The 23,883-nt window shown below is 34.4% G+C and overlaps 1 protein-coding gene across 1 annotated transcript in view; it reads right to left on the reverse strand.

Moving 5' to 3' along the window:
* Window positions 1-1,374: 1,374 nt before the first annotated feature.
* aco1 (aconitase 1, soluble) overlaps window positions 1,375-23,883 on the reverse strand; it is a 33,255-nt gene continuing 10,746 nt past the window's right edge. Inside the window, exons 7-21 of the mRNA XM_056462439.1 lie at window positions 22,534-22,673; window positions 21,334-21,505; window positions 19,205-19,305; window positions 18,762-18,878; window positions 17,733-17,892; window positions 16,885-17,020; window positions 15,363-15,447; window positions 15,117-15,273; window positions 13,653-13,777; window positions 10,745-10,849; window positions 10,362-10,504; window positions 9,436-9,583; window positions 7,297-7,419; window positions 6,722-6,907; window positions 1,375-5,892 (exon numbers count right to left, since the gene is read on the reverse strand). Coding sequence (XP_056318414.1) covers window positions 5,776-5,892; window positions 6,722-6,907; window positions 7,297-7,419; window positions 9,436-9,583; window positions 10,362-10,504; window positions 10,745-10,849; window positions 13,653-13,777; window positions 15,117-15,273; window positions 15,363-15,447; window positions 16,885-17,020; window positions 17,733-17,892; window positions 18,762-18,878; window positions 19,205-19,305; window positions 21,334-21,505; window positions 22,534-22,673 — 2,015 coding nt within the window. The 3' untranslated portion in view covers window positions 1,375-5,775. The remainder of the gene's footprint in view (window positions 5,893-6,721; window positions 6,908-7,296; window positions 7,420-9,435; window positions 9,584-10,361; window positions 10,505-10,744; window positions 10,850-13,652; window positions 13,778-15,116; window positions 15,274-15,362; window positions 15,448-16,884; window positions 17,021-17,732; window positions 17,893-18,761; window positions 18,879-19,204; window positions 19,306-21,333; window positions 21,506-22,533; window positions 22,674-23,883) is intronic.

The following is a 23,883-nucleotide window of genomic DNA, read 5'->3' on the forward strand; positions in this document are numbered from 1 at the left end:
TTTCAGATAGTCTCTTAAATAATACCTGAACAAAACTATCAATCAATGAAATACATAATACATTCATTTAGCTTTCAGATGACGTATCATGATCTCCATATGATTCCGATGTATAATGTTGGACTGTTATGTTTGATGTTTTCTTTGTCTATTTTTTCTCACCCTCCTCTCTGCTTGTTAAGTCTTTAGGTTTCTTATTGGTTTACCATTCTGTCCATCATCATTATGACGAAGTCAGTTCCACCAATCCCAGGGCGAGCCGCAAGGATTTAAAGCCCCGACAGACCAGTGTGTGATGTGCGCTCTGCCTCGGCGTACCATTTGTGCTCCACGCAATTTGATTGATGCTTCGGCTGTTTAGTGATTTATCATCTCAGTTTACTCTGGTAATTCGAGTTTGCTTGTTGAACTTCGTTGGCTTTAAGTAACATAATGTGATGGTTGTTGCGTGATTCTAAACCAGGCATGTCCAAGCTCGGTCCTGGAGGGCCGGTGTCCTGCAAAGTTTAGTTCCAACCCCAATCAGACACACCTGGGCTAGCTAATCAAGCACTTACTAGGCTTTCTAGAAACATCCGTGCAGGTGTGTTGAGGCAAGTTGGAGCTAAAATCTGCAGGACACCGGCCCTCCAGGACCGAGTTTGGACACCCCTGTTCTAAACTAAGCTTTGACCGTTTTATCCAGCCTCATCTCACGAGAAAATGTAAGTATTTTACGTTTTGACAGTTTAGTGGCTAATTCGTACGAATTCGTACGAGTTCAGTCGTACGAAATTGTACGATTTTAAAAAGGAGGCGTGGCACCTAACCCCGCCCCTAAACTCAACCGTCATTGGCGGATGAGCAAATCGTACTAAATTGTACGAATTAGATCGTACGAATTCATACGAATTAGCCACTAAATCAAAAAGTTACGAATTGCCGTGAGATTGTGTTGTTTTATCCAGTTTGTTTTAGTTTAGATTGTTTTGTTAGATTAGTTTGAGTGTTTTGCCAGTTGTGTATTGAGTTTTGTAGCTTTAATTAGTTTAGTTCGGGTGTCGTATAAACTGAAGATTTCGGTGTTTATTTGTATTTATTTTTGACGCCTAGTTTAGACTTTAGTTTTTTTAAGGATTGTTTTGTTTTAATTTCTTTGATTTGGCTTACACTCTTTGTTTTTGTTTAAAGATAATTATAAATGTTTATTTCTTTCTTTTTCCTCTTCAATTACTGTTACATAATTTTCAACTATTGAGTAAAAAGCTTAAATAGAGAATTGATTCCTGCCTCATCCTTGATCTGTCGCACACATTACACCTGTCTCACTTAAATGATACAGTATCCCACTAAAACATCTTTAAACGTAACATGGACATAAACACGAATGAAATGTACATTTACAGTAAATATTTATTGTTTTTAAAGCCAGTTTCAACAAAAATACAGATATGAATGTGCAGTTATTACAATAAAGGACAATCAGTAAGACATTGATATATTAAAGCGACATTCTGGTACAGGTTCTGCCTTCACAGAGTATTTCACTCAATATAAAATGCGTTTTCTCTCTGATCTCCACTGGAATGATGAATTAATATACTTTAAAATGTCTAATAAATCAGGAATAATTATCATTTTAAACAACGTGGAATATTACACTACAATGACACCTTTTCTCTGACGCACTACATATTAGATGTTGATATTTTCAGTGTTTCCATCTTTTCTGTGCATCAGCAGTTTTAATAAAGCATCTGACGCAGCATTTGAGAACGTCACAGTTTTATATCAGCAACTTTGCACCTGCAAGCTTTCACTAATAAAACAGAAACATGCGACTTTGGATGGATTTGAAGTCACGTTTCAACAGGAATGCACGCACAAAAATAACAACTGGAATGACAAGTGAACGATGAGAAAATGTAGGCACTTTTAAATGTTCTCAAGTTCATATTCGACAGCTTGTAAAGGATTTTCCCGTCATTATTTGATGTAAACTAAGCAGAGGGCAACACATTTACTTCAGTATTTCAGTCGAATGGAAATGTACAGATAGGAATGCATTTCTAAGTTTAGTTGACAAATAGATCATGCAAAACAAATACATCTGCTGTTAACTTTCCCACATTCATTTCTAAATTTGTGCATTTTTTTCTTCAGAAGTAAAAATTAATAATATTGTGACTTTCTTTCAGCAGTGAGTTTATTTGCTTTCTCACTGTTCTGACATTGATTTTGACTTTTTAACGTATTTTTTCGTAACTGGAAATGTGACTTTCCCTCCCAAAATGGTTAGTACATTTTCTAATTGCAAACTGTTTCCTTATAATTGGACTTTTCTCCTCAAAGCTTGAATTATTTTTCTAATTTGTTACCTGTTTATCCTCAGAGTTTGTCTTTTCCACTGACAATTGCACATTTTTTACTCAGAGTTGGACTTTTCTTCTCAAAACTGCAACTATTTTGTTTTTATTTGACATTTTTTCTAAAAAAATGACTTTTCTCTTCAAAATGGGAACTATTTGTTTTGATTTATGAGATTTTGTTCTTAGAATTGGACTTTTCTCCTCAAAAACGCATTTATTTTATTTTTATTTATGACATTTTATCTCAGAATTGGACTTTTCTCCTCAAAATTGCAACTATTTTGTTTTTATTGGTGACATTTTATCTCAGAATTGGACTTTTCTCCTCAAAATTGCAACTATTTTGTTTTTATTGGTGACATTTTTATCTCAGAATTGGACTTTTCTCCTCAAAATTGCAACTATTTTGTTTTTATTGGTGACATTTTATCTCAGAATTGGACTTTTCTCCTCAAAATTGCAACTATTTTGTTTTTATTGGTGACATTTTATCTCAGAATTGGACTTTTCTCCTCAAAATTGCAACTATTTTGTTTTTATTGGTGACATTTTATCTCAGAATTGGACTTTTCTCCTCAAAATTGCAACTATTTTGTTTTTATTGGTGACATTTTATCTCAGAATTAGACTTTTCTCCTCAAAATTGCAACTATTTTGTTTTTATTGGTGACATTTTATCTCAGAATTGGACTTTTCTCCTCAAAATTGCAACTATTTTGTTTTTATTAGTGACATTTTATCTCAGAATTAGACTTTTCTCCTCAAAATTGCAACTATTTGCTTTTTTTATATTGGGGCATTTTTTCCTCAACATTTAACTTTTTTTCCTCAAAATTGCAACTTTTTGAATTTATTTGTATTTTTTGTTTTCTAAATTATTAGAAAACAAAAAATACAAATAAATTCAAAGTTGCAATTTTGAGGAAAAAAAGTTAAATGTTGAGTATTTTTCTCCTCAAAGCTTGAACTATTTTTTTAATTTGTTACTTGTTTTTCCTCAGAGTTTGTCTTTTCCACTGACAATTGCACATTTTTTACTCAGACTTGGACTTTTCTCCTCAAAACTGCAACTATTTTGTTTTTATTTGACATTTTTTCTAAAAAAAAAAGACTTTTCTCTTCAAAATTTGAACTATTTGTTTTGATTTATGAGATTTTGTTCTCAGAATTAGACTTTTCTCCTCAAAAACGCATTTATTTTATTTTTATTTATGACATTTTATCTCAGAATTGGACTTTTCTCCTCAAAATTGCAACTATTTTGTTTTTATTTGTGACTTGTTTTCTCAGAATTTGACTTTTCTCCTCAAAACTGCAACTATTTTGTTTTTATTGGTGACATTTTTTCTAAAAAAAATTACTTTTCTCTTCAAAATTGGAACTATTTGTTTGATTTATGAGATTTTGTTCTTAGAATTGGACTTTTCTCCTCAAAAACGCATTTATTTTATTTTTATTTATGACATTTTATCTCAGAATTGGACTTTTCTCCTCAAAATTGCAACTATTTTGTTTTTATTTGTGACTTTTTTCTTAGAAATTGACTTTTCTCCTCAAAATTGCAACTATTTATTAATTTGTGTCTTTTTTTCTCAGAATAGCAACCTCTTTTTCTTAAAAGCTCTGACTTTTACCTCAGAATTATGAACTTTTTTCCTTTTTATGAACAGTTCATTTCATAGCGAATATTCATACTTTTCTCTTAGATGTCCTGATGAGGGAGTAAACAAACAGCAAATATTATTTGACAGAACTATTGCTTCAAGTACAGTAATTAACATGATAATTAATTTATAAACTTATGTTCAGGACTGCAGTTTGCCTAGATGGAGATAGTCAAACAGTGCTTTTAACATCTAATGCTTTGAATCTTCCCCTTAAATCCCACCAAACCCCCACAAAACAATCATAAACAAACACAAACATAATCATCATCCTGAAGAGTTGATTTTTAAGAGGCAAACAGAAACAATCACAGGTCGGGATGTAATGATGATTCACGAACCGGATGAAAATAGATTCATTTGTGACGATTCAATTCGATTCGGATTCCAAACAAATCGTGCAGTAGCCGTTTATATGAATGGATCTCTGAGGGGAACTGACCTGAACGTGTTTAGAAAAGATTATTTACAGTTGACCTCGCCTCTGATACATATTAAATTAGTCTTAATACATTTTAGATTAGAGCAGCCCTACTTCGTTTACAAAAGCAACCAAGGTAACACTTTTACTGCTGTTCAAAAGCGCCATCTGCTGGCAGAGAGTGAAGTAGCGCCTCGAGCTGTTCGATTCGAGAATCATAAGAATCGGCTCAATAGATACGACTCTAAGAATCGATTCCTCACTGTTGTAATTAACCAACAATAGCTAACAATATGACAAAACTATCCACTTTTGAATTGTGTTTATTTAAAATTATTGATGATTGTTATTACTAATCTGCCTTAATCTTGTTTTACATTTCAAATGCAAAAAAACTAAATTTAAAACCATGTTAAATGGCTTGAAATGGTTTTATTAAATAACCGTTGTCAATAAATCAGATTTACACAGTTAAAATAGCTTTGTCATATTATTAGCTCTACGCTGTTAGAAAATACGCCGTTGTGAGTGAATCGCGGATATGGTTATTGGAACCAATTCACTGAATCACCGAATCTGTTCACAGAAATTATTGGAATCGACTCCCAGCTCTCTCTCTGCATCCGCCGTTTCCTTCAGATATTTTATGTAGAAAGCCAGTAGTTTTGCACAACTGAAGATAAACCATTATGTTTTTGCATCAGTTAGAAAAATTATACATAGTTATTTTGATTAAAAACCGTTCATGTTAGCTGCATTTTTATTTGGATCATGATTCAAATGCAGGGGTTGTTTTTATTTGAGATTATATTTTCCTTAGAAATTGACTTTTCTTCTGAAAATTGCAACTACTTTTTAATTAGCAATTTTTATTCCTTAGAATTTGTCTGATTTCTTTAAGATGGCAAAAAAATACATATATTTTTGGCTCAATTTTGGACTTTTCTCCTCAAAAATGCAACTATTTGTTTTTATTTGTGACATTTTAGTCTCAAAATAGGACTTTTCTCCTCAAAATTGCAACTATTTTTATATTGTTACTTTTTATTTCTCAGAATTTGTCTTATATCTCCTTAAAATGGCAAAAAAAAAAGTATTTATTTCTCAGAATTTTACTTTTTACCTTAAATCGCAACACTTTTTATTTCACATTTTTCCTTAATCTAATAAAAATGTTGCAAGTCTGATTTAGTAAAATAAAAAAACGTATGAAAATTGAATCATTGAGAATCGAATCTTGAGTTCAGTGAATCGTTTCATCCCAACAGGACAAAAACAAGCATCTCGATGGTGGATGTGTGCGTTTAGCGTGGACCGTCTGGAAGAAGGTGCATTTCTCATCTTAATTTTCAGACATCTTGCGAATCATGTAGTTGAGGATGCCACCGTGATGGAAATAAGTGAGCTCCACATCTGTGTCAAACCTCATCCTTGCCTGAAATGTTTTCCCTGTGTCCAACTGGAAAATATGAAAAATAACACCAGAGTTAATCAAACGCAACATGCAGGAGAAAAAAATAATTATATATATAAGTGCCACTGAGTCACCGTGCTGCCCCCCCCCCTCCCCCCCCCAAAAAAATTATCTATCTATCTATCTATCTATCTATCTATCTATCTATGTAGCGGACATTTTAAAAGTGGGGGGACAGCTGTATGAGATCATACATTGATATAATTATGAATCACCTGTTTCTAAATGGTCTGTCTATAAAAGTGAGGGGGATGTATGTATGTATGTATGTATGTATGTATGTATGTATATATATATATATCCACACACACACACATATACACATATACATATATATATATATATATATATATCTAGATAGATATGTGTAAATAAATAGCTTAAACAGTGTTATTGTTGTCATTATGTACAATTATTATTGCATATTTTATTATTATAATTAAATTAATGATAGTATTATAATTATCATGTTTTCAATTAGCTTATTTATTTATTTATTTAGCTAGCATACTTTTAAAAGAGTACTTACTACAGAAATATATATTTAAACGATAAGCTGACTTCCATAATAAACATTTTCTGCTATTTTAGAAATGTGCTGTAACCTAAACTTGAGTTTAATTCAGCCCTATAAATGATATCATTAAATTAATATAAATACAGCCAGTGTAAAATATTAGTAATCGAACATACGAAATGAAAGTCAGAATAGACAGACAGGCAGACAGGATAGATCATAGAGCATCTCTGCATTTCCATTAAGCATTATTTTAAATGCATTAATTCAAAAACACAGTATAGTCATGTGCTCCACCTTGATGTCCACAGTCATCCTGGGCTTGAGCTGTGGGGGAATCATCACAGTGTAGCGCTCGCGTCCGCTGAGACCCAAACTCTCCGCCGAGTCTCCCGGCAGATACTCCAGAGGAATTACACCCATGCCCACCAGATTACTGCGGTGAATCCGCTCGTAGCTCTCCGCCAGCACTGCCTTGATGCCCTGAGGGAGAAAACCAGCAGCAGCAGGTCACCGAGGCTGCATTTCCACAGCAGATCCTGATGATCAATTCCTATTTTGTGATTATATTAGATTTTTTTTTGACGACCCGCTTTTATTATATTTTAAAAGTGACTGTATGGGATGTCTATATTTACACTGCAAAGATCCAGAGACTTGGAAATAAATAAAAAATCTAATGAATTGAAATAAATGAATATAAAAAGGTTAATATGAAAGATGGGGAAAAATAAAAAATATCTGTGCAAATTATGCTTAAACATCTATAAGTTATTATTATTATTATTATTATTATTATTATTACTACTATTAAAAGTTAAACATCTGCATTTATAACTTTATTCTGTAGTATATTTTAGTGTGAATCTCACCAGCAGGAAGGGCCCTTTGGCAGCCCAGTCTCTGGAGCTTCCTGAACCGTACTCTTTACCAGCCAGAATCAGCAGAGGATGACCAGCCTGATGATACTTTTCTGCAGCATCAAACACATCCAACTGAAAACAAACAAACAAGACACAGATAAATAATAGGTAACAGTTTTAATGTCCTCATTACATACGTTCAATGCACTTACTATAGTAACAACAATAAATTATGCATAATAATAATGCAACTAACCCTAAATCTAACCATCATCCTAACTCCTAACTAGCAAAAAAAAGTCAATTATTTCCCAAGAGCTGTTTAATAGAGAGTAGAGTTTTTAAACGCATTTTAAAATATTATAGATTTAATAACTATTTCTTAATAAATCATTTATTTAGTTAAAATATTTTACTAGTTACTCTATACTAGTTTTCAGCTTAAAGTGGCATTTAAAGGCTTAACTAGGTTATCTAGGTTAATTAGGGAAGTGGTTGGATAGCAGTGGTTTGTTCTGTAGACAGTAATATTGATCTTAGTAGTTTTTAAACGAATTTTTAGTTTACCGTCAATAAAACAAACAAAAAAAAAAGCATTATAAGTCCTTAGGGGACAAAAACAGCATTTATTTCTCCTGAAGGAAATTATTATAGGAAATACTGTGGACAAATGTCATTGCTCTGTTAAACAGCACTTAGGAAACATTTGAAAAATTATTTTGTCTTCAGCACGTGCATGTAGTTAAATAATATCGCTCAGTATTGATTACATATATCAATATTTATATTTATAGTTCTGTCTAGTTCTCGAATCTGATTGGCTGATAGCCGTGAGATATTAAAGTAATATCAGCACTCATACAGCCTCTTCACCCTTGTGTATTACTCAGTCCCTTTTTATTCCTAGTGTCAGCGAACTACAGTTTAAGAAATATTGCAGCTGTTGGACAACATAATGTACTTTTTTTAGGTGAGAATGTAGTCGTTTAGATTGCAGCTATGCAGTTTATTAATAAGGACAGTGCCTATTTTAAATATTGATAATTTTGGAGATTCAGCACGTCAGCGGCCATCAGCCTATCATTGAGCTGAGCAAAGACAGTTGACGTTCCGCCACAAGATGGCGACAGAGATCGCATTATAAGTCCTTAGGGGACAAAAACAGCATTTATCAGCGTATGTTTCAAACAGCTGAATAAATCATTACAGATGTTTTTGTATGTTGTAGTGCTGTATTTATACCATAGTAATCTGCTAGTGTTTGCTTTGCTTTGGCTTTTTTGGGGTTAATTATTGTGATCTCCCATTAGCAACAGAGAAATACTGGGAAATCTCTGTAGACTGATGGCATTTCATGTTGTTCAGCCTTATAATCTTAAAATGGGAGCAAAACTCACCTGTTTTGTCATCACTTTAGACATTACGCTAGAGAATCATTCGAATACTAGCTCTAAAATGACGTTGGTGAATTAGTAACGGTTTCTGCTGTTCTGACGTCAGCTGCAGATGAGAATGAATGCCGGAAGAAAGTAGTTCCTCATACAAAAGGATTTTTGAGGCTCTCCGAGTTTGATTTTCTTTTTATATACACGGTTATGACGTCGAACTGTTGTATAAATGCAATATCACACTCGTAGCAATGCGATATGGCTGTATATCATCACTGGTGGGAGATTAAGGCACTCGGCCTGCAGCCTCGAGCCATCACACGCCTCCCAGCAGTGCTGATATACTACTATCAGCAGTGCTGATATATGCTACTTGTGTGATATTGCTCATATATATATACACTATAATATATACACATATATAAATGGTTGAAATTACTACAGCAAATGAGTAAAAATATTTTGACTGTCTGTATAAAATTATCATATTATCATAATATCATAATATTTACACATACAGACATGGATGAAAAAACTTTGTCCCCTTTCAATGAAGAAAGTAAAACCCACAGTGACCACTGAAATAATTTGAAACTAAGCAAAAGTAATGATTAATCAAAAATAAACTGAGAATAAACTGAGAATAAAAATCATTCAGTGAATTGTGGTTCAACAGAAGCAAACTAATGAAACTGGCCTGGATAAAATCGAAGGGTACCAACAATTTTGTATACATCTATATATAAAGAGATGAGCGTACCGTCTCTCCAGTAGGCAGATAGATGGTAGACGGTGATTGCTTGTTAATAAACTTGTTAAAAAGTCTGATGTTGGCGAACGTTCCTCGAGCCATCACTGCATCATTGCCCCGACGGGAACCATACGAGTTAAACTCTCTCGCTGTGAGTCTGTAAAACAACATTTCACCACAGATTAGTTATCTGCTGAAAAGATAAAGCACAGGGTGGGCCATTTATATGGATACACCTTAATAAAATGGGAATGGTTGGTGATTGTGGCACATTACTATATGTGAGGGGTCTAATGAAAGAATAAAGTTACATTAAAACCAAGCACACCATTGTTTTCCTTGTAAAATTCCCAATGAGTTTGATGTGTCACATGACCCTCTTCCTATTGAAAAAACAAAAGTTGGATCCAAGATGGCAACTTCAAAATGGCCACCATGTTCATCTTGAAAAGTTTGCCCCCTTACATATACTAATGTGCCACAAACAGGACGTTAATATCACCAACCATTCCCATTTTATTAAGGTGTATCCATATGAATAGCCCACCCTGTATATGTACAATAGGGAGATATATATAATAGTAATATATAAGGACAGAGTAGCTCCTCCCCTTTTTAAAAAACAGCCAATAGCGTTTTGCTTCATCTCAGCTCTACCAGTAAGAGAGGTTGAGCTCAAGTGTATCAAATGACAAGCAAATGAGAAGAAGGGGGCGGGGCTTGTCAGATACTACACAGCACTTGATTGGTCGGAAGACGTGATGAGAAACTGAAGTATGAGGTGACGTCAAACAGTTGATCTTCAACAAGCTTTTGATGTTTATATCAGGTTTATATCTTCCAACCGTGAATTTTGTCACTGTTTTAGAGCACGCTAGCTTTTAGATATCCTTAAGACTAACCTACTGATGATAACATCTTAAAAAACGTCTCACCCTCGGCTAGTCAGGTAGCGTGCAGCAGAACTGTTGCGAGCGATGTTTCCAGCAGGAGAGATGTGGTCTGTGGTCACTGAATCTCCCAAATTGAGCAGCACATACGCATCTGTTATGGGTTTGGGAGTCGGGAGCTCCCGGGTCTAAAGATTTAACAGCAGAAAAGCAGCTTAATTGTATGTTTACAATCTTTGGTATGCTTACCATAGATAAAGTGCACTTAACAATATTAAATGTGCACTTGTAGAGAATTACAAAACTCTAAAGTACTTTTTAATTAGCTTGCAGATGATACAATGTTCGACTTTTTATGCTAGTCTGCTTCTTCGTAAGGATATAGTGATATTGAACAGAAATAAAAAGGCAAAAATAGTGTACGATACCAGTCCATCAAAGAAAGGTGGGGATTTTATGTATGTAGAATTGGGATCCCAGGTGTACAGCTTGTCAGACGGGGCTTTCAGTGAGTTCCAGCGTTCGTTCACTTTCTAAATAAACATTAAAATAGACAATCATAGTGGGTTAAATAATGGATAATGTAAATATAACTGCTCATTCTCACTGAATAGCAATCAGCAGCCGTCGTACATGATAGAGCATACAGTAGGTCTCAAACTGGATTCCTGGAGGGCCGCGTCTCTGCACATTTCAGCTCCAACCCTGATCAAACACAGCTGATCCAACTAATCAAGGTGTTCAAGACTACTAGAGACTTTTAAGCAGGTGTGAGTTGGAGGTGGTTGGAGCTAAACTATGCAGAGCTGCGGCCCTTTACAAAAGGGGCATAATATATTGCATTACAAGTGAAATCAGAAAGGTTAAGATTATAAGTAACCATAGCTTTAATAGTTACTAGTAACTTTAACTAATTAACTAGTAACTAATAGCTAAACAACTACCTGGATGTACATTATCCCACTTAATACACAGCTACAAAACTAACCTATTAGACATAAAACTATGATCCGAGCTGTAATATATTACGCCCCATTCACACGGGGCATCAGCTTCAACACTTCCCATTCACTTTGATTGGGTGACATCAGGCGTTGCCGAACTGCATTGTGGATCCGTCGGCGCCACTTAAGTGGCGTTGCTCGCTGCAGAAGTTGGGACTTGCTCAACTTTTCAAGCACCAACGGAAGCATCACGGCCCATTCACATGGGTCTTCACCGTCAACGCTTGACAGAGGGCGTGTCTGAAGTTGGGGCTGACGCGATCGTCATAGCAGCATCAGCCAATGAAATTAGTCAGCAATAGGCCACTGCCTGAGCTGGAGTATTTGCATACAGCGATCTGATTGGCTGATATGCTGCAATGGCCCTTTAAATATGAGATCAATGTAGCGAATTGTGACGCTCTCACCGCTTTCGGTGTGTACGCACAGTTACTCTCGTCAAACGTAAAGCTTCCAGAAAGAAAATTATTATTTTTCAGTCACAAGATGGCGCCAAACAGTCAGATAAGCACATATAAACACAGGCTGTTTCTCACTTCCAAGAACGCAGAGAACGAACTTGTGTTCTTGTGGAGAGCGGTCTTGCCAGGTGTCCTCGGAAGAAAGAACTCAGGAGACCGCAGGGACAGAGAACGCGTCCTCTGAGAAATGAGATGCTGCATTCTTCCTGATGTTCACGTGACCTTCACGCGGTTTTAATTGAAAATTATTTAAACGTTACAACATTTATCCAGCGATTTATTGTTTTTCCCCTTTTCAATATATATGCTCTGCATAAAGACTTTACAAATATATGTTGCACAATATAAATAAAACATGCGATTTAATGCGAATTTCAGCAAACAAACACCCTTAATATGTTTATTCCTTTATTAAGATGTCTATAGTAATGTTTATATTCACCGTTTCATTTAGGGAAACTCCTGAGGTAAATAAGTGATATCTCTGAACTTTAATAATAAACCTATGTAAAATGCTGTGCTTCCCACCTCCAGTCGCAATGACTTCTGGGACTTCTAGAGCGAGATCGGTGCTCGAGTCTGCATCGGTGCGTCCTTGATATCAAGAACCCATCCGGGAACTTTCACGCGTCCTCCGTTCTTGCGGTCTTGAGTTTTGGAACTGAACTTTGGCAGTTGATGATGACGTTACACGAGAACGCAAGATCGCTGGAGAACGCATATTGAGAAACAGCCACAGACTCCATACACACACACGACTACACCCGCCTTTTTAAAACGAATAATTTTTTGCATTTCTCAGTGAATATAATCAATATATTTTGATGCATTTAAACAAAACCGCTTTATTTCATCCATTAAAATAAGAGTTTGGTCACCGAGCATCTTTAGGAATATTAAGATAATACAGCACATCAAAAGATTGCAACTAAATTTTATATATTCTTTTATGTTTCTCTTGACTTCTTCCTGTTTATTAAAATATTATTTAATATTTTTCCCCAATATATAAATTTGGCTGTACTCATTTTTGGACCGTGATCTTATTTTTTTATTTGTTAGATTAGCTCTAATTCTGGTTTTAGTACTGACTAATCTGATGTGTATGCAATAATATATTATTGTAAGGTAGTGATGTCACCTCACAGCAAGAGGGACGCTGGTTCGAGCCTCGGCTGGGTCAGTTGGCGATTCTGTGTGGAGTTTGCATGTTCTCCATGCATACGCGTGTGTTTCCTCCGGGTGCTTCGGTTGCCCCCACAGTCCAAAGACATGCGATACAGGTGAATTGGGTAGGCTAAATTGTCCGTAGTGTACGAGTGTGAATGAGTGTGTTGGGGTGTTTCCCAAAGATGGGTTGCGGCTGGAAGGGCATCCGCTGCATAAAACGTGCAGGATAAGTTAGCGGTTCATTCCGCTATGGCAACCCCGGATTAATAAAGGGACTAAGCCGAAAAGAAAATGAATGAATGAATGAATGTAAAGCACCTTGTAGAAAATATTTATTTGAAGAGATGTGTGAGGGGCATTTAAACAGTTGAAGTCAGAATTATTAGTAAATAAAAGCACTGAAATATTATGAAAATCTCCTTGCTCCATTAAACATCACTTGAGAAATATTTGAAAAAGAATAGATATTATTTGGCAGGAGGGCTAATAATTTTGCCCTCAACTCTATATGTGATTAATCTCTATATTACTCTATATTAGAGTAATCTCTAAAACTCTATATTAGATTAATCATTTATTATCAGAGAATAACCTTGAATAACCTTGAAATGTTGTGATTGACCAATCAGAGTCAAGTATTCCAGAGTTGCCATGTAATAACTTTGCATTGAAGCATTTTCAAGGATTTCCAGCAATTTTACCTCAACTTTCTCATAGACCTCCTTAAACATGGCAGGAATGACAAACTGTCTCTCCACGGCCTGGATCTCCTCCCGAGTCGGCCAGATGTCCCGCAGGAAAACCTCTTTTCCCTCCGAGTTCACAGCTGGATCAAGACAGAACAACAAACACTGGTTCTGGTCACGCTTTTAAGACAACACCAACCACTGTCTGGCAATGTCGTCTCTGTCTTTTTCAACGAATCATTTGTTCAATTGAGTCATTCAAAATAACTCATTCATTTACAAGGAAGTGGCTCTTGAATCTCTTATTGGATTGCTGACTCGCTTGATTCATTGGAAAACACTGATTCATTGATTCATAATGAAAATTCATTCATTTTCTTTTAAATGTTAAATAAAGAAATATTAGTTAATTAAAATTATATATTATACATTAAAATTAAACAAGTCTCTGTCTTTGAATCATTTGTTCAATTGAGTCGTTTAAAATGGCTCATTCATTTACAGATGAAGTGACTCTCTTTATGAATGCCTCTTTGGATTGCTGACTCACTTGATTCATTAGAAAACACTGATTCATTGATTCATAATGAAAATTCATTCATTTTCTTTTAAATGTTAAATAAAGAAATATTAGTTAATTAAAATTATATATTATACATTAAAATTAAACAAGTCTCTGTCTTTGAATCATTTGTTCAATTGAGTCGTTTAAAATGGCTCATTCATTTACAGATGAAGTGACTCTCTTTATGAATGCCTCTTTGGATTGCTGACTCACTTGATTCATTAGAAAACACTGATTCATTGATTCATAATGAAAATTCATTCATTTTCTTTCAAATGTTAAATATAGAAATATTAATTAATTTAAATTATTTATATCATACATTAAAATGGAATAAGTCTCTGTCATTAAATCATTTGTTCAATTGAGTCATTTAAAATGGCTAATTCATTTACAAATAAAGTGACTCTCTTTATGAATGCCTCTTTGGATCAGTGACTCAATTGATTCATTGAAAAAACACTGATTCATTGATTCATAAAGAAAGTTCGTTAATTTTCTTTCAAATGTGAAATATAGAAATTTTAATTTATTTAAACAATTTAGATTAAACATTCAAGTGAAATAAGTCTCGGTTATTGAATCATTTGTTCAATTGAGTCGTTCAAAATGGCTTGTTCATTTACAAATGAAGTGACTCTCTTTATGAATGCCTCATTGGATCAGTGACTCAATTGAGTCATTGAAAAAACACTGATTCATTGATTCATAATGAAAATTCGTTCATTTTCTTTCAAATGTTAAATACAGAAATATTAATTTATATAAATAATTAATATTATACATTAAAATTAAATGAGTCTCTGTCATTGCCAATGAATCATTTGTTCAACTGAGTCATTCATTTACAATTTAAGACTTTATGAATGCAGTCTATAGTAAGAAAGGCTGAATAAAGGGCTGTTTTTTTTTACCTAAAGGCTGTTTCTCGAAGTCTATCCTCACTGTGCCGGCGATGGCGTACGCAATGACCAACGGAGGAGAAGCCAGATAATTGGCCCGAGTGTTTGGATGAACACGACCCTCAAAGTTTCTGTTTCCAGACAGGACTCCAGCAGCTACTAAATCACCCTGAGACCACAAATCATGATTGAAAATATGCTCCAGATAAAGTGTTTTTGCAAATATTATCTGAAAATGAGGAGTAAAAGCTTGTTTACCTGAGTGATGGCCTCTACGACTGGCTCGGGCAGAGGTCCACTGTTCCCAATGCAAGTCATGCAGCCGTAACCCACAACCTCAAAACTGAAGATGCACCAATAATGTCAACATAAATAAGTGTTGTTATTGTTAATTAAAATCAACTGGTCAAAAGTTATTATTATTGGTTTGTTCATTTAAATGATATTAACATTATATTGAAAAAAATAGGAACATTGCCTTGACATTTAACAGTAATATTTTTATGCCAAGCAAATGCTAATGTGCTAATAAAAGTTTTTAAATGCTTTTAAAGTTACTAATACATGAATGAATCAATAAATAAATATATAAATGAATGAAAAATCTAATATAAATAGGAAGCAAACTAATTTTTAAAATAACAATGAAAACAGTAAAATAAAGTTAAGCTTAACAGAAAAAAGAAAGTAAAACAAAAATGTTACAAACCAAAAACTTTACAAAGCAAAATATTAATAATATTAATAAAGCTTTGCAGATTTGTAATTAAAATAAAAAATCTAAATACATTTTTACAATTTTTTACCACTTTACAATTAGATTTAGAGAATTACCAAAATACATTAATAGTAACAACAACCACAACCACAATATTAATAATAATAAATAATTAGTGATAAAACTAGCTAACAAAATTAAAATATTAAAATAATAATAAATAAACTGATTTCAAAAATGGTTTTGACTAAATCAATTTAAACTAAACTAAAAGCTAAATAACAACATTAATGCTGTAACAATACAGGGGCGCCTGCGGGATTTTATTTAAAGGTACGCACATATCCAGCACCACCCCGCCCCGCCCCGTCATCCCTTTTTCCTAAGACTGTTTAAAACGGCTTGAATGGTAGCGGTTCCATGCGAGGAGGCTGCGTAGCTGGATCATAATAGTCCGATGAATGAGACACGGGCTGAGCCGGGAGTTCCCCCAGCTCAGGTGATGATGAGACTGCTGTCTCCACCCCATGTAGGGGAGAAATATTTGTCTCATTAGTTTTAAGCCTTTTGCCGAGTGTCTCAATTAAGTTTAGCGGTTTTAAAGAGAGAGTTTACTCATTTTGAACCTTGTTGTAAACAATAGCTATCTGAATTTAAATTTTTAGTGTGCAAAAAAAATCACCGGCAAAACTAAAGCCAATAGACTTCTTTACCCATCTCCCACCATGCAAGTACACCTTTGTTTATTCTCATTCTTTTTTGCTTTGTCAATATATCGTAGTGTATACTGTTTAATAATTAATTTAAATTATGTAAAAAAAATATATATATATTTTTTTTTTTTTTTAAATAATAATGATACATACATAAATGCATAGACACATACATATACATATATATATATATATATATATATATATATATATATATATATATATATATATATATATATATATATATATATATATATATATATATATATATATATTATACACACAAATCCACAAAAAGGACCGCTGATATATTTTATTTGTGATGTGAACAGAGGATAGTGAGTCTCACCCGAGCTGCGACAGGAAGTCCATGACTCCGCTCTCCTTCAGATAGTACGTGACGACGCCACTTCCTGGAGACAAACTGGTCTTTATATACGGCTTCACACTCAGACCAGCCTGAACTGCCTTCTGGGCCAGGAGACCTGATGGAAAAACAGGAAAACAGCACAAGTACATTACCACACAACAGTTTAACAGTACTACACAACTATAACCTCACCAATGCATTTGGAGCTTGTCATTATGGTTATAAAGTGTTACTATTATTTATATTTAGTCTACATTTATCCATTTATGTTAGTTTTAATTTTATTGTGTTTTTAATGGTTTGGGGTTTTTAAATTTCAGTTTAAATAATAAAAAAATCTTTATTAATTATTTAGGTTTAATAATAATTCAGTAATTTAGTTGTACTTATATCTATTGTAAGATATTTGGGATTTTTACTTTATTTTCCTTGGGTGTTGGTAACTTTTATGCAGTGCTTTTATAATTTTTTGGTTTTTATTTATATTTAGCTGTCCTATTCATTTATTTATGATTGACTAACTGTAAAGTAGCTATCTTTAAAAACAAAAAAGCATGCAAAAACATGTGGCGAGTATCATGGTTTATTGTTTTTAAATGGTTTAAAGCATTTTGCATTACATGATTATGCAATTAACTGAAGAGCTAATCATTTTGCCTCAACTTTATAATCAACTAACAAACTCTGAATAGCTCAAAAGATCAAATCAGCTCTGTCTTTAAATGTTTAAAGTTAAAAATAATAGATATTGTCAAAAATTGGTTATCATGTAGATAGAGAAAGATTTTATTTCCAGAACCCGATGTTGTGTGTGAAGAGTTGTGTACCTGCTCCCAGCATGACGGACGGGTTGCTGGTGTTGGTGCAGCTGGTGATGGCTGCGATCACCACAGATCCATGAGCGAGCGAGTATTCTGCTCCATTAAACTGGAACGGCACTCGGACATCACAGCGGTCAGGAGAAACCTGGAAACCCTTAAAGCCTTGCTGCAGAAAGCACACACACACCAACAACAGTGAGTAACAGTGGCCAGTGTTTACCAGTAGATGGCGCTCTAGGCTAGTTTTTAACTGCAGACATCAACATTGGCTAGATTTTAACAGCATTTCTACATGTATATAAACACAGTAGTCATTTTTATTCTTCAAAATACTGATTAACTGATATCAGTTGTGTTGCACACAGCATTTCATCTTTTAATTGATTTAATCATTGAACTCAACATCCTAATGCCTTTTAAGGGACCTATTATTCAAAAATCATGTTTATAAGGAGTTTAAACACAGTTGTGTGGTGATAGTCTGTGAATATGACCAGCCTCTAATGGTAAAATGTTTTCAATTTATTTTTTATGATCACACTTGATGAAAACAGTCTGCATAAGCACTTTGATTGACATTCTCCCTTTGTACGTGTCATCAGAGGGGGAAAGCCCCGCCCACTAGAAACCATCTCTCCCTCTTTAGCATAGGACATTAGTCCTGTTTTGCATCTGCCACTATGCTGACACACAGGCATTTGTAGCTCCGCCCTCTTTTGAAAAGAGCACAATCTCATTTGCATTTAAAGCGACAGTCACCAAAACGCCACAATTAGGATCAAAGTCTAAAAGGGTCAGTTTCAAAGAGGAATAAAACATCATTTGTATGGTATTTTAAGCTGAAACTTCATTCTATCAGAGATTTATATTACATCTTGTAAAAAAGGGCATAATAGGTCCCATTTAATACACAAAACTATGAGTTTAACACTATTACTGTTAGAGTAATTCATGTAAAAACATTCAACTGCATAATCTGTGGAACTAAAGGGAACGTGAGTCCTGTGTGATTTTCCAGCCATTACTGTGACGTACCTTGGCCACCAAACAGGTTTCAAAGTCCTTTTTCATCTCTGATACAGACACTCTGTCATGTGGCCGTTTAGGGCCGCTGCAGCACGGCTCGACTGTAGTGAGGTCCAACTCAACAACCTGGGGGAGAGAAAGTAAAGAGCAGAGACTGATGCAAATTAATGATGGATGGCTGCTATAGAAGCTTCAAAATACTTACAGATCTTTTGTTTCTAAACAGTGGCTCAAAGCTTCAACTTATCAATCAATTTAGCATTTGCAATGTGTTTGAAAAATCCAATTTTAAATCAATGTTTTGCCTTAGTATTTGTTGCATTTACATAGTTTTGAACACAGTCAATCATTTTGCAACTTGCTCACATTTCGAAGCTATGAAAGCTTTATTTCTCCATTCATTTGTGCACGTATATCAGTAAACAGGAGTTTTTTTAATTTATTTATGGTACCTGAGTAAACTGTGGATCTTGGGCAGTGTTGCTGTAGTCTCTGAACATGCCCACCGCTTTCAGATACTTCTCTATGTAACTCAGCTTCTCCATGTCCCTCCCTAAAAGACATACATATGAAACACAATCCGAGCTGCTGACAAATGTCTTGAAGCCAATAAAACAACTCCATCTTCTTTTCTTCTTAAGTCTTAAAGGCACAGTTCTCCCAAAAATGAAAACTGTTATTCACTTATTCAGTGAATCATTAAATGGTTGCCGTTTTCCAAATCTATTTTAAAATAATTTCCTTTGTGACGACAAAATAAAGAAACTCATAAACGTTTGAGGTAATAAAAATAATGTGTAAAAATATAATTTAAAATTAAATAAAAGGCCACTCCTGATCCTAAATATGTTAAGAAACAAAAGTGTTCTTTGTAATAATGTCTGTTTTATATATCTATTTTGTAATTTTTTATAAGTTAAGCACACTTTTCTTGATGTCTTGACTTGTATTAATGAAATGCATTCAATTAGGACATTTATAAATGACTAAACTTAGAGATACTACGTAACAATGAAATCAAAACTACTACAATTATACCATGTACATTTTTGATTTTACATCAACTGTGTCTCCCAATTTCAGTCCTTTAAGTCATAATATGTAAAAAGTTAAAATCATGACACCTAAATGACAAAAACAACAACAAGAATCTATAAAAATGTTCATTAAATTGCTACAAACATGCAATTAATTGAAAAAAAAGAACTTTACATTCATTAACTTAAAGGGAAAGTTAACACAAAATGAAAATTCTGTCATCATTTAATTACACATTCACGTTTCAGTTTCTTTCTTCTGCTGAACACAATACAGTATTTGTTTTTCCTACAATGGAAATCAATGGTTAACAGTTTCCAACATTCTTCAAAATATCTTCTTTTGTGTTCAATAGAAAGAAACTCCTAAAGGTTTAAAAACGACTAAAGAACGAGTAAATGATGGTGAACTATCCCTTTAAAACACACACTTTATAATATACTTTGTAATTTCTTTTAAAGGGCACCTATGGTCAAAAATCTACTTTTCAAGCTGTTTGGACAGACATATGTGCATGTATGGTGTATAGACCGTCATATTGAGGTGATATAAACACACCCAGTGCTTTTTTTCAATTTAGCAACATAAAAAACGGTGGACCAATTGGAGCAGTTTTCAGATCGACCGCAACTTTACGTAGGAGTGCGATCACCCCGCCCACCGAATTGATTGACAGCTGTGTGTATTAATATGTCCGGTAGTCACGTGTATAATCATATCAGCAAGAGAGGACGAGCGCAAAGCAACCGGGAATAAAAGATCTGTTCAGTTCGTTAGGATCATCAATCATCATCAAACGTGATCAAGAGTGAGTTTTACAAGTTTAAAATGTTTTAAAACAGAGCATGTGTGTAATGAATTACAGCGATTTAGCTTAGCTTTACTTCATCAGCACAGCCGCGTGTCAGAACAATTAGAAAAAAAGACGCTTCAATCCCGGTTTGTGGACGTTAAATCAGGTTTATTTTGTACATTAACACAACAGATATCCATACAGCAGTGAGGATTAACCTGTATCCTGACACATTTGCGTGCAAAAAGAGTGCTAAGCTAAACGGGCACTCTGTCTGTCTGTCTGTGTGTGTGTGAGTGTATGTGTGTGTGTGTGTGTGCGCGTGAACTTTGTGTGACCCTGCCATGCAACTGCACAATAAATACTCATTGGTAAAGTTCTTACTGTAGTATTTCTCACTAACGCTACGTGAGATCTGCTTCCTCTAAGTCTGTCTGTTGTCTGACGCTGCCGAGGGAGGAGATTAAGGCATGCAGAAAAGCACGTAGAAACGGTGGGCGGGGAGGACTAGCCTTAAAGAAGCAGTACACCAAAACCGCCACCCAGTGAAAAAATCTATAAATAGGAATTTAATAAAAGGTATAATAAATAATCTGATGGGTGTTTTGAGCTGAAACTTTACAGAAACATTCTGGAGACACTTATATTAAATCTGAAAAAAGGGCTAACCTATGTGCCCTTTAAAGTATATTATTTACATCATGTACTCTATTCATCTGAAGGGTGCTTATTTTCTAAATGTTTACCCACCGGTCTGCTTCAGGTACTGGATGCTGATCTGGTCTACAGGGAAGAAGGCAGCGGTGGCTCCATACTCCGGGCACATGTTGGCGATGGTGGCGCGGTCAGCGATGGACAACTGCGCAACACCGGGCCCGAAAAACTCCACAAACTTCCCAACCACACCAACTTGCCGCAAATGCTGTCCAGAAAAAACATACAGAAGAACAGAGAAACTGAGCTCAGTGGTTTCCACACACTAACAATAAGAGCATCTGTGCCACTAATAAAACAATAGCAACTGTAAAACACATGTATTTACACAATAAGGGCAAGTACATATTAGGTAAGGCCACCTAATATAATGGGGCATAGTGCTTAATAGAATCATAGCTACTGCCAATTGGGCTAACCATTAAACATTAGCATTCTGTTGTGCATCATAAATAGGTATCAAGCACCAAAGCGAACCAAAAAGTTCATTACAAACTACGATAACAAACATGAAGAAATACTATAGTAAATGTGTTGTTCATTGTTTTTTCATGTAAGTAAATGCATTAACTGACATTAACTAATACAACCTTATTGTAAAATGTCCCCTTATTTACTTATTAATGTTTTAAAAACACGAAATCGAACGTGTGCTGTTCTGTTTACGCACTAGGAGACAGAACAGCACAAGTCATCTTTTAGCTTAAGGTGCATGCATGAATGACTAGATAATATATAGATAAACTCAGATTTATAGATAGATAAACAGATGCAGGGTGACGCGGTGGCGCAGTAGGTAGTGCTGTCACCTCACAGCAAGAAGGTTGCTGGTTTGAGCCCCGGCTCAGTTGGCGTTTCTGTGTGGAGTTCGCATGTTCTCTCTGCATTCGCATGGGGTTTCATGGGTGCTCCGGTTTCCCCCACAGTCCTAAGACATGCGGTAAAGGGGAATTGGGTAGGCTAAATTGTCCGCAATGTATGAGTGTGTATAAATGTTTCCCAGAGATGGAAGGGAATCTGCTGCATAAAACATGTGGTTCATTCCGCTGTGGCGATCCCGGATTAATAAAGGGACTGAGCCGAAAAGAAAAAGAATGAATGAATGAATAAAAAGATGCCGCACTAAGTGATTTGGGGGGCAAAAATAGCAAATCTACACCCTCATTTCACATCAAACGTTCAGAGCTCAGCTGTAAAATCTTCAATTGAGTCCTCAAAAAGTCCACACTTCTCCACCTTGGTGACGGTGAGGACGATGTCAGTGGAGGTGATGTATTTGTCGGGCGTCCCCAGCAGTCTGTAGCCGATGACCTCCGGCAGGACCATACTGATGGGCTGACCCAACATGACCGCTTCTGCCTCAATACCTCCAACACCTGAACCAAAACAGCATTTATTTTCATTTTAAAGGGATCAACTAATTATAACGTAACATTTACAGTTGTGAAATTATTAGCCCTCCTATTCAATACACACACATACATACATATATATATATATATTTTTTTTTTTTTTTTTTTTTTTTTTCAAATATTTCGCAAGTGATATTTAACAGATTAAGGACATTTTCACAGTATTTCCCTTGGAGAAAGTCTTATTTGTTTAATTTCAGCTGGAATAAAAGCAGGTTTTAATTTCTTAAAACCATTTGAAGGTCAATATTATTAGCCCCTTTAAGCAATATTTGTTTCCGATTGTTATACAATGACTTGCCTAATTACCCTAGTTAAGCCTTTAAATGTCACGTTAAGATGAATACTAGCATCTTGATGAATATCTAGTCAAATATTATTTACTGTCATCATGGCAAAGATAAAATAAATCAGTTATTAGAAATGAGTTATTAAAGCTATTATGATTAGAAATGTGCTGAAAAAAAATCTCTGTTAAACAGAAATTGTGAGAAAATATAAAATAATTAAAATTTAACAGAAGGGCTAATAATTCTGACTTCAACTGTACATTTTGATACTCAATCATTTAAAAAAATAATAAAATTACCAGTTTTCATTTTAGCATAATTAAGTCAGTAATGAATACCTGAGAAATAGCATTGGTAATGCTTTATTTTAATGTGAAATATATAGTGTAACTATTCATTTAACTACTGAGTAATATTAATTAATTACATGTACATACTATATAGTTGAGGTTAAAATGTGTGTTAAATTTAGCATTGATTACATGTAATTATGCACAATTCATTGTAATAATATAATGGTAAGTGCATGGAGCTTGTGTAACTAAACAACTTCTTTGCTTTTGGTGCCACTCTAGTTCCTTTTTCCCTTGAGTTAAGTTAAGTTTTTTTATTTTCACCAATTAGATCCGCTTTATTTGGTAAACAAAGCAAGTCTCTCATATAATATCTCTGCTAAAAGACAGAAAATATTACTTTAAAAAACTATATTGTAAATAAATCAAATGAACATTTTCATATTAGTCAATAACATTACTGAAATTAATGTAAAAACTGAATAAATATAAATTTACACACATTTACACAAGTAAACAAATAGACTCAATTATGGACCTTAATATAATATAATATAATATAATATAATATAATATAATATAATATAATAT

This window comes from Danio aesculapii, chromosome 7 (genome assembly GCF_903798145.1).
Source record: "Danio aesculapii chromosome 7, fDanAes4.1, whole genome shotgun sequence".
In the NCBI taxonomy this organism is placed as follows: domain Eukaryota; kingdom Metazoa; phylum Chordata; class Actinopteri; order Cypriniformes; family Danionidae; genus Danio; species Danio aesculapii.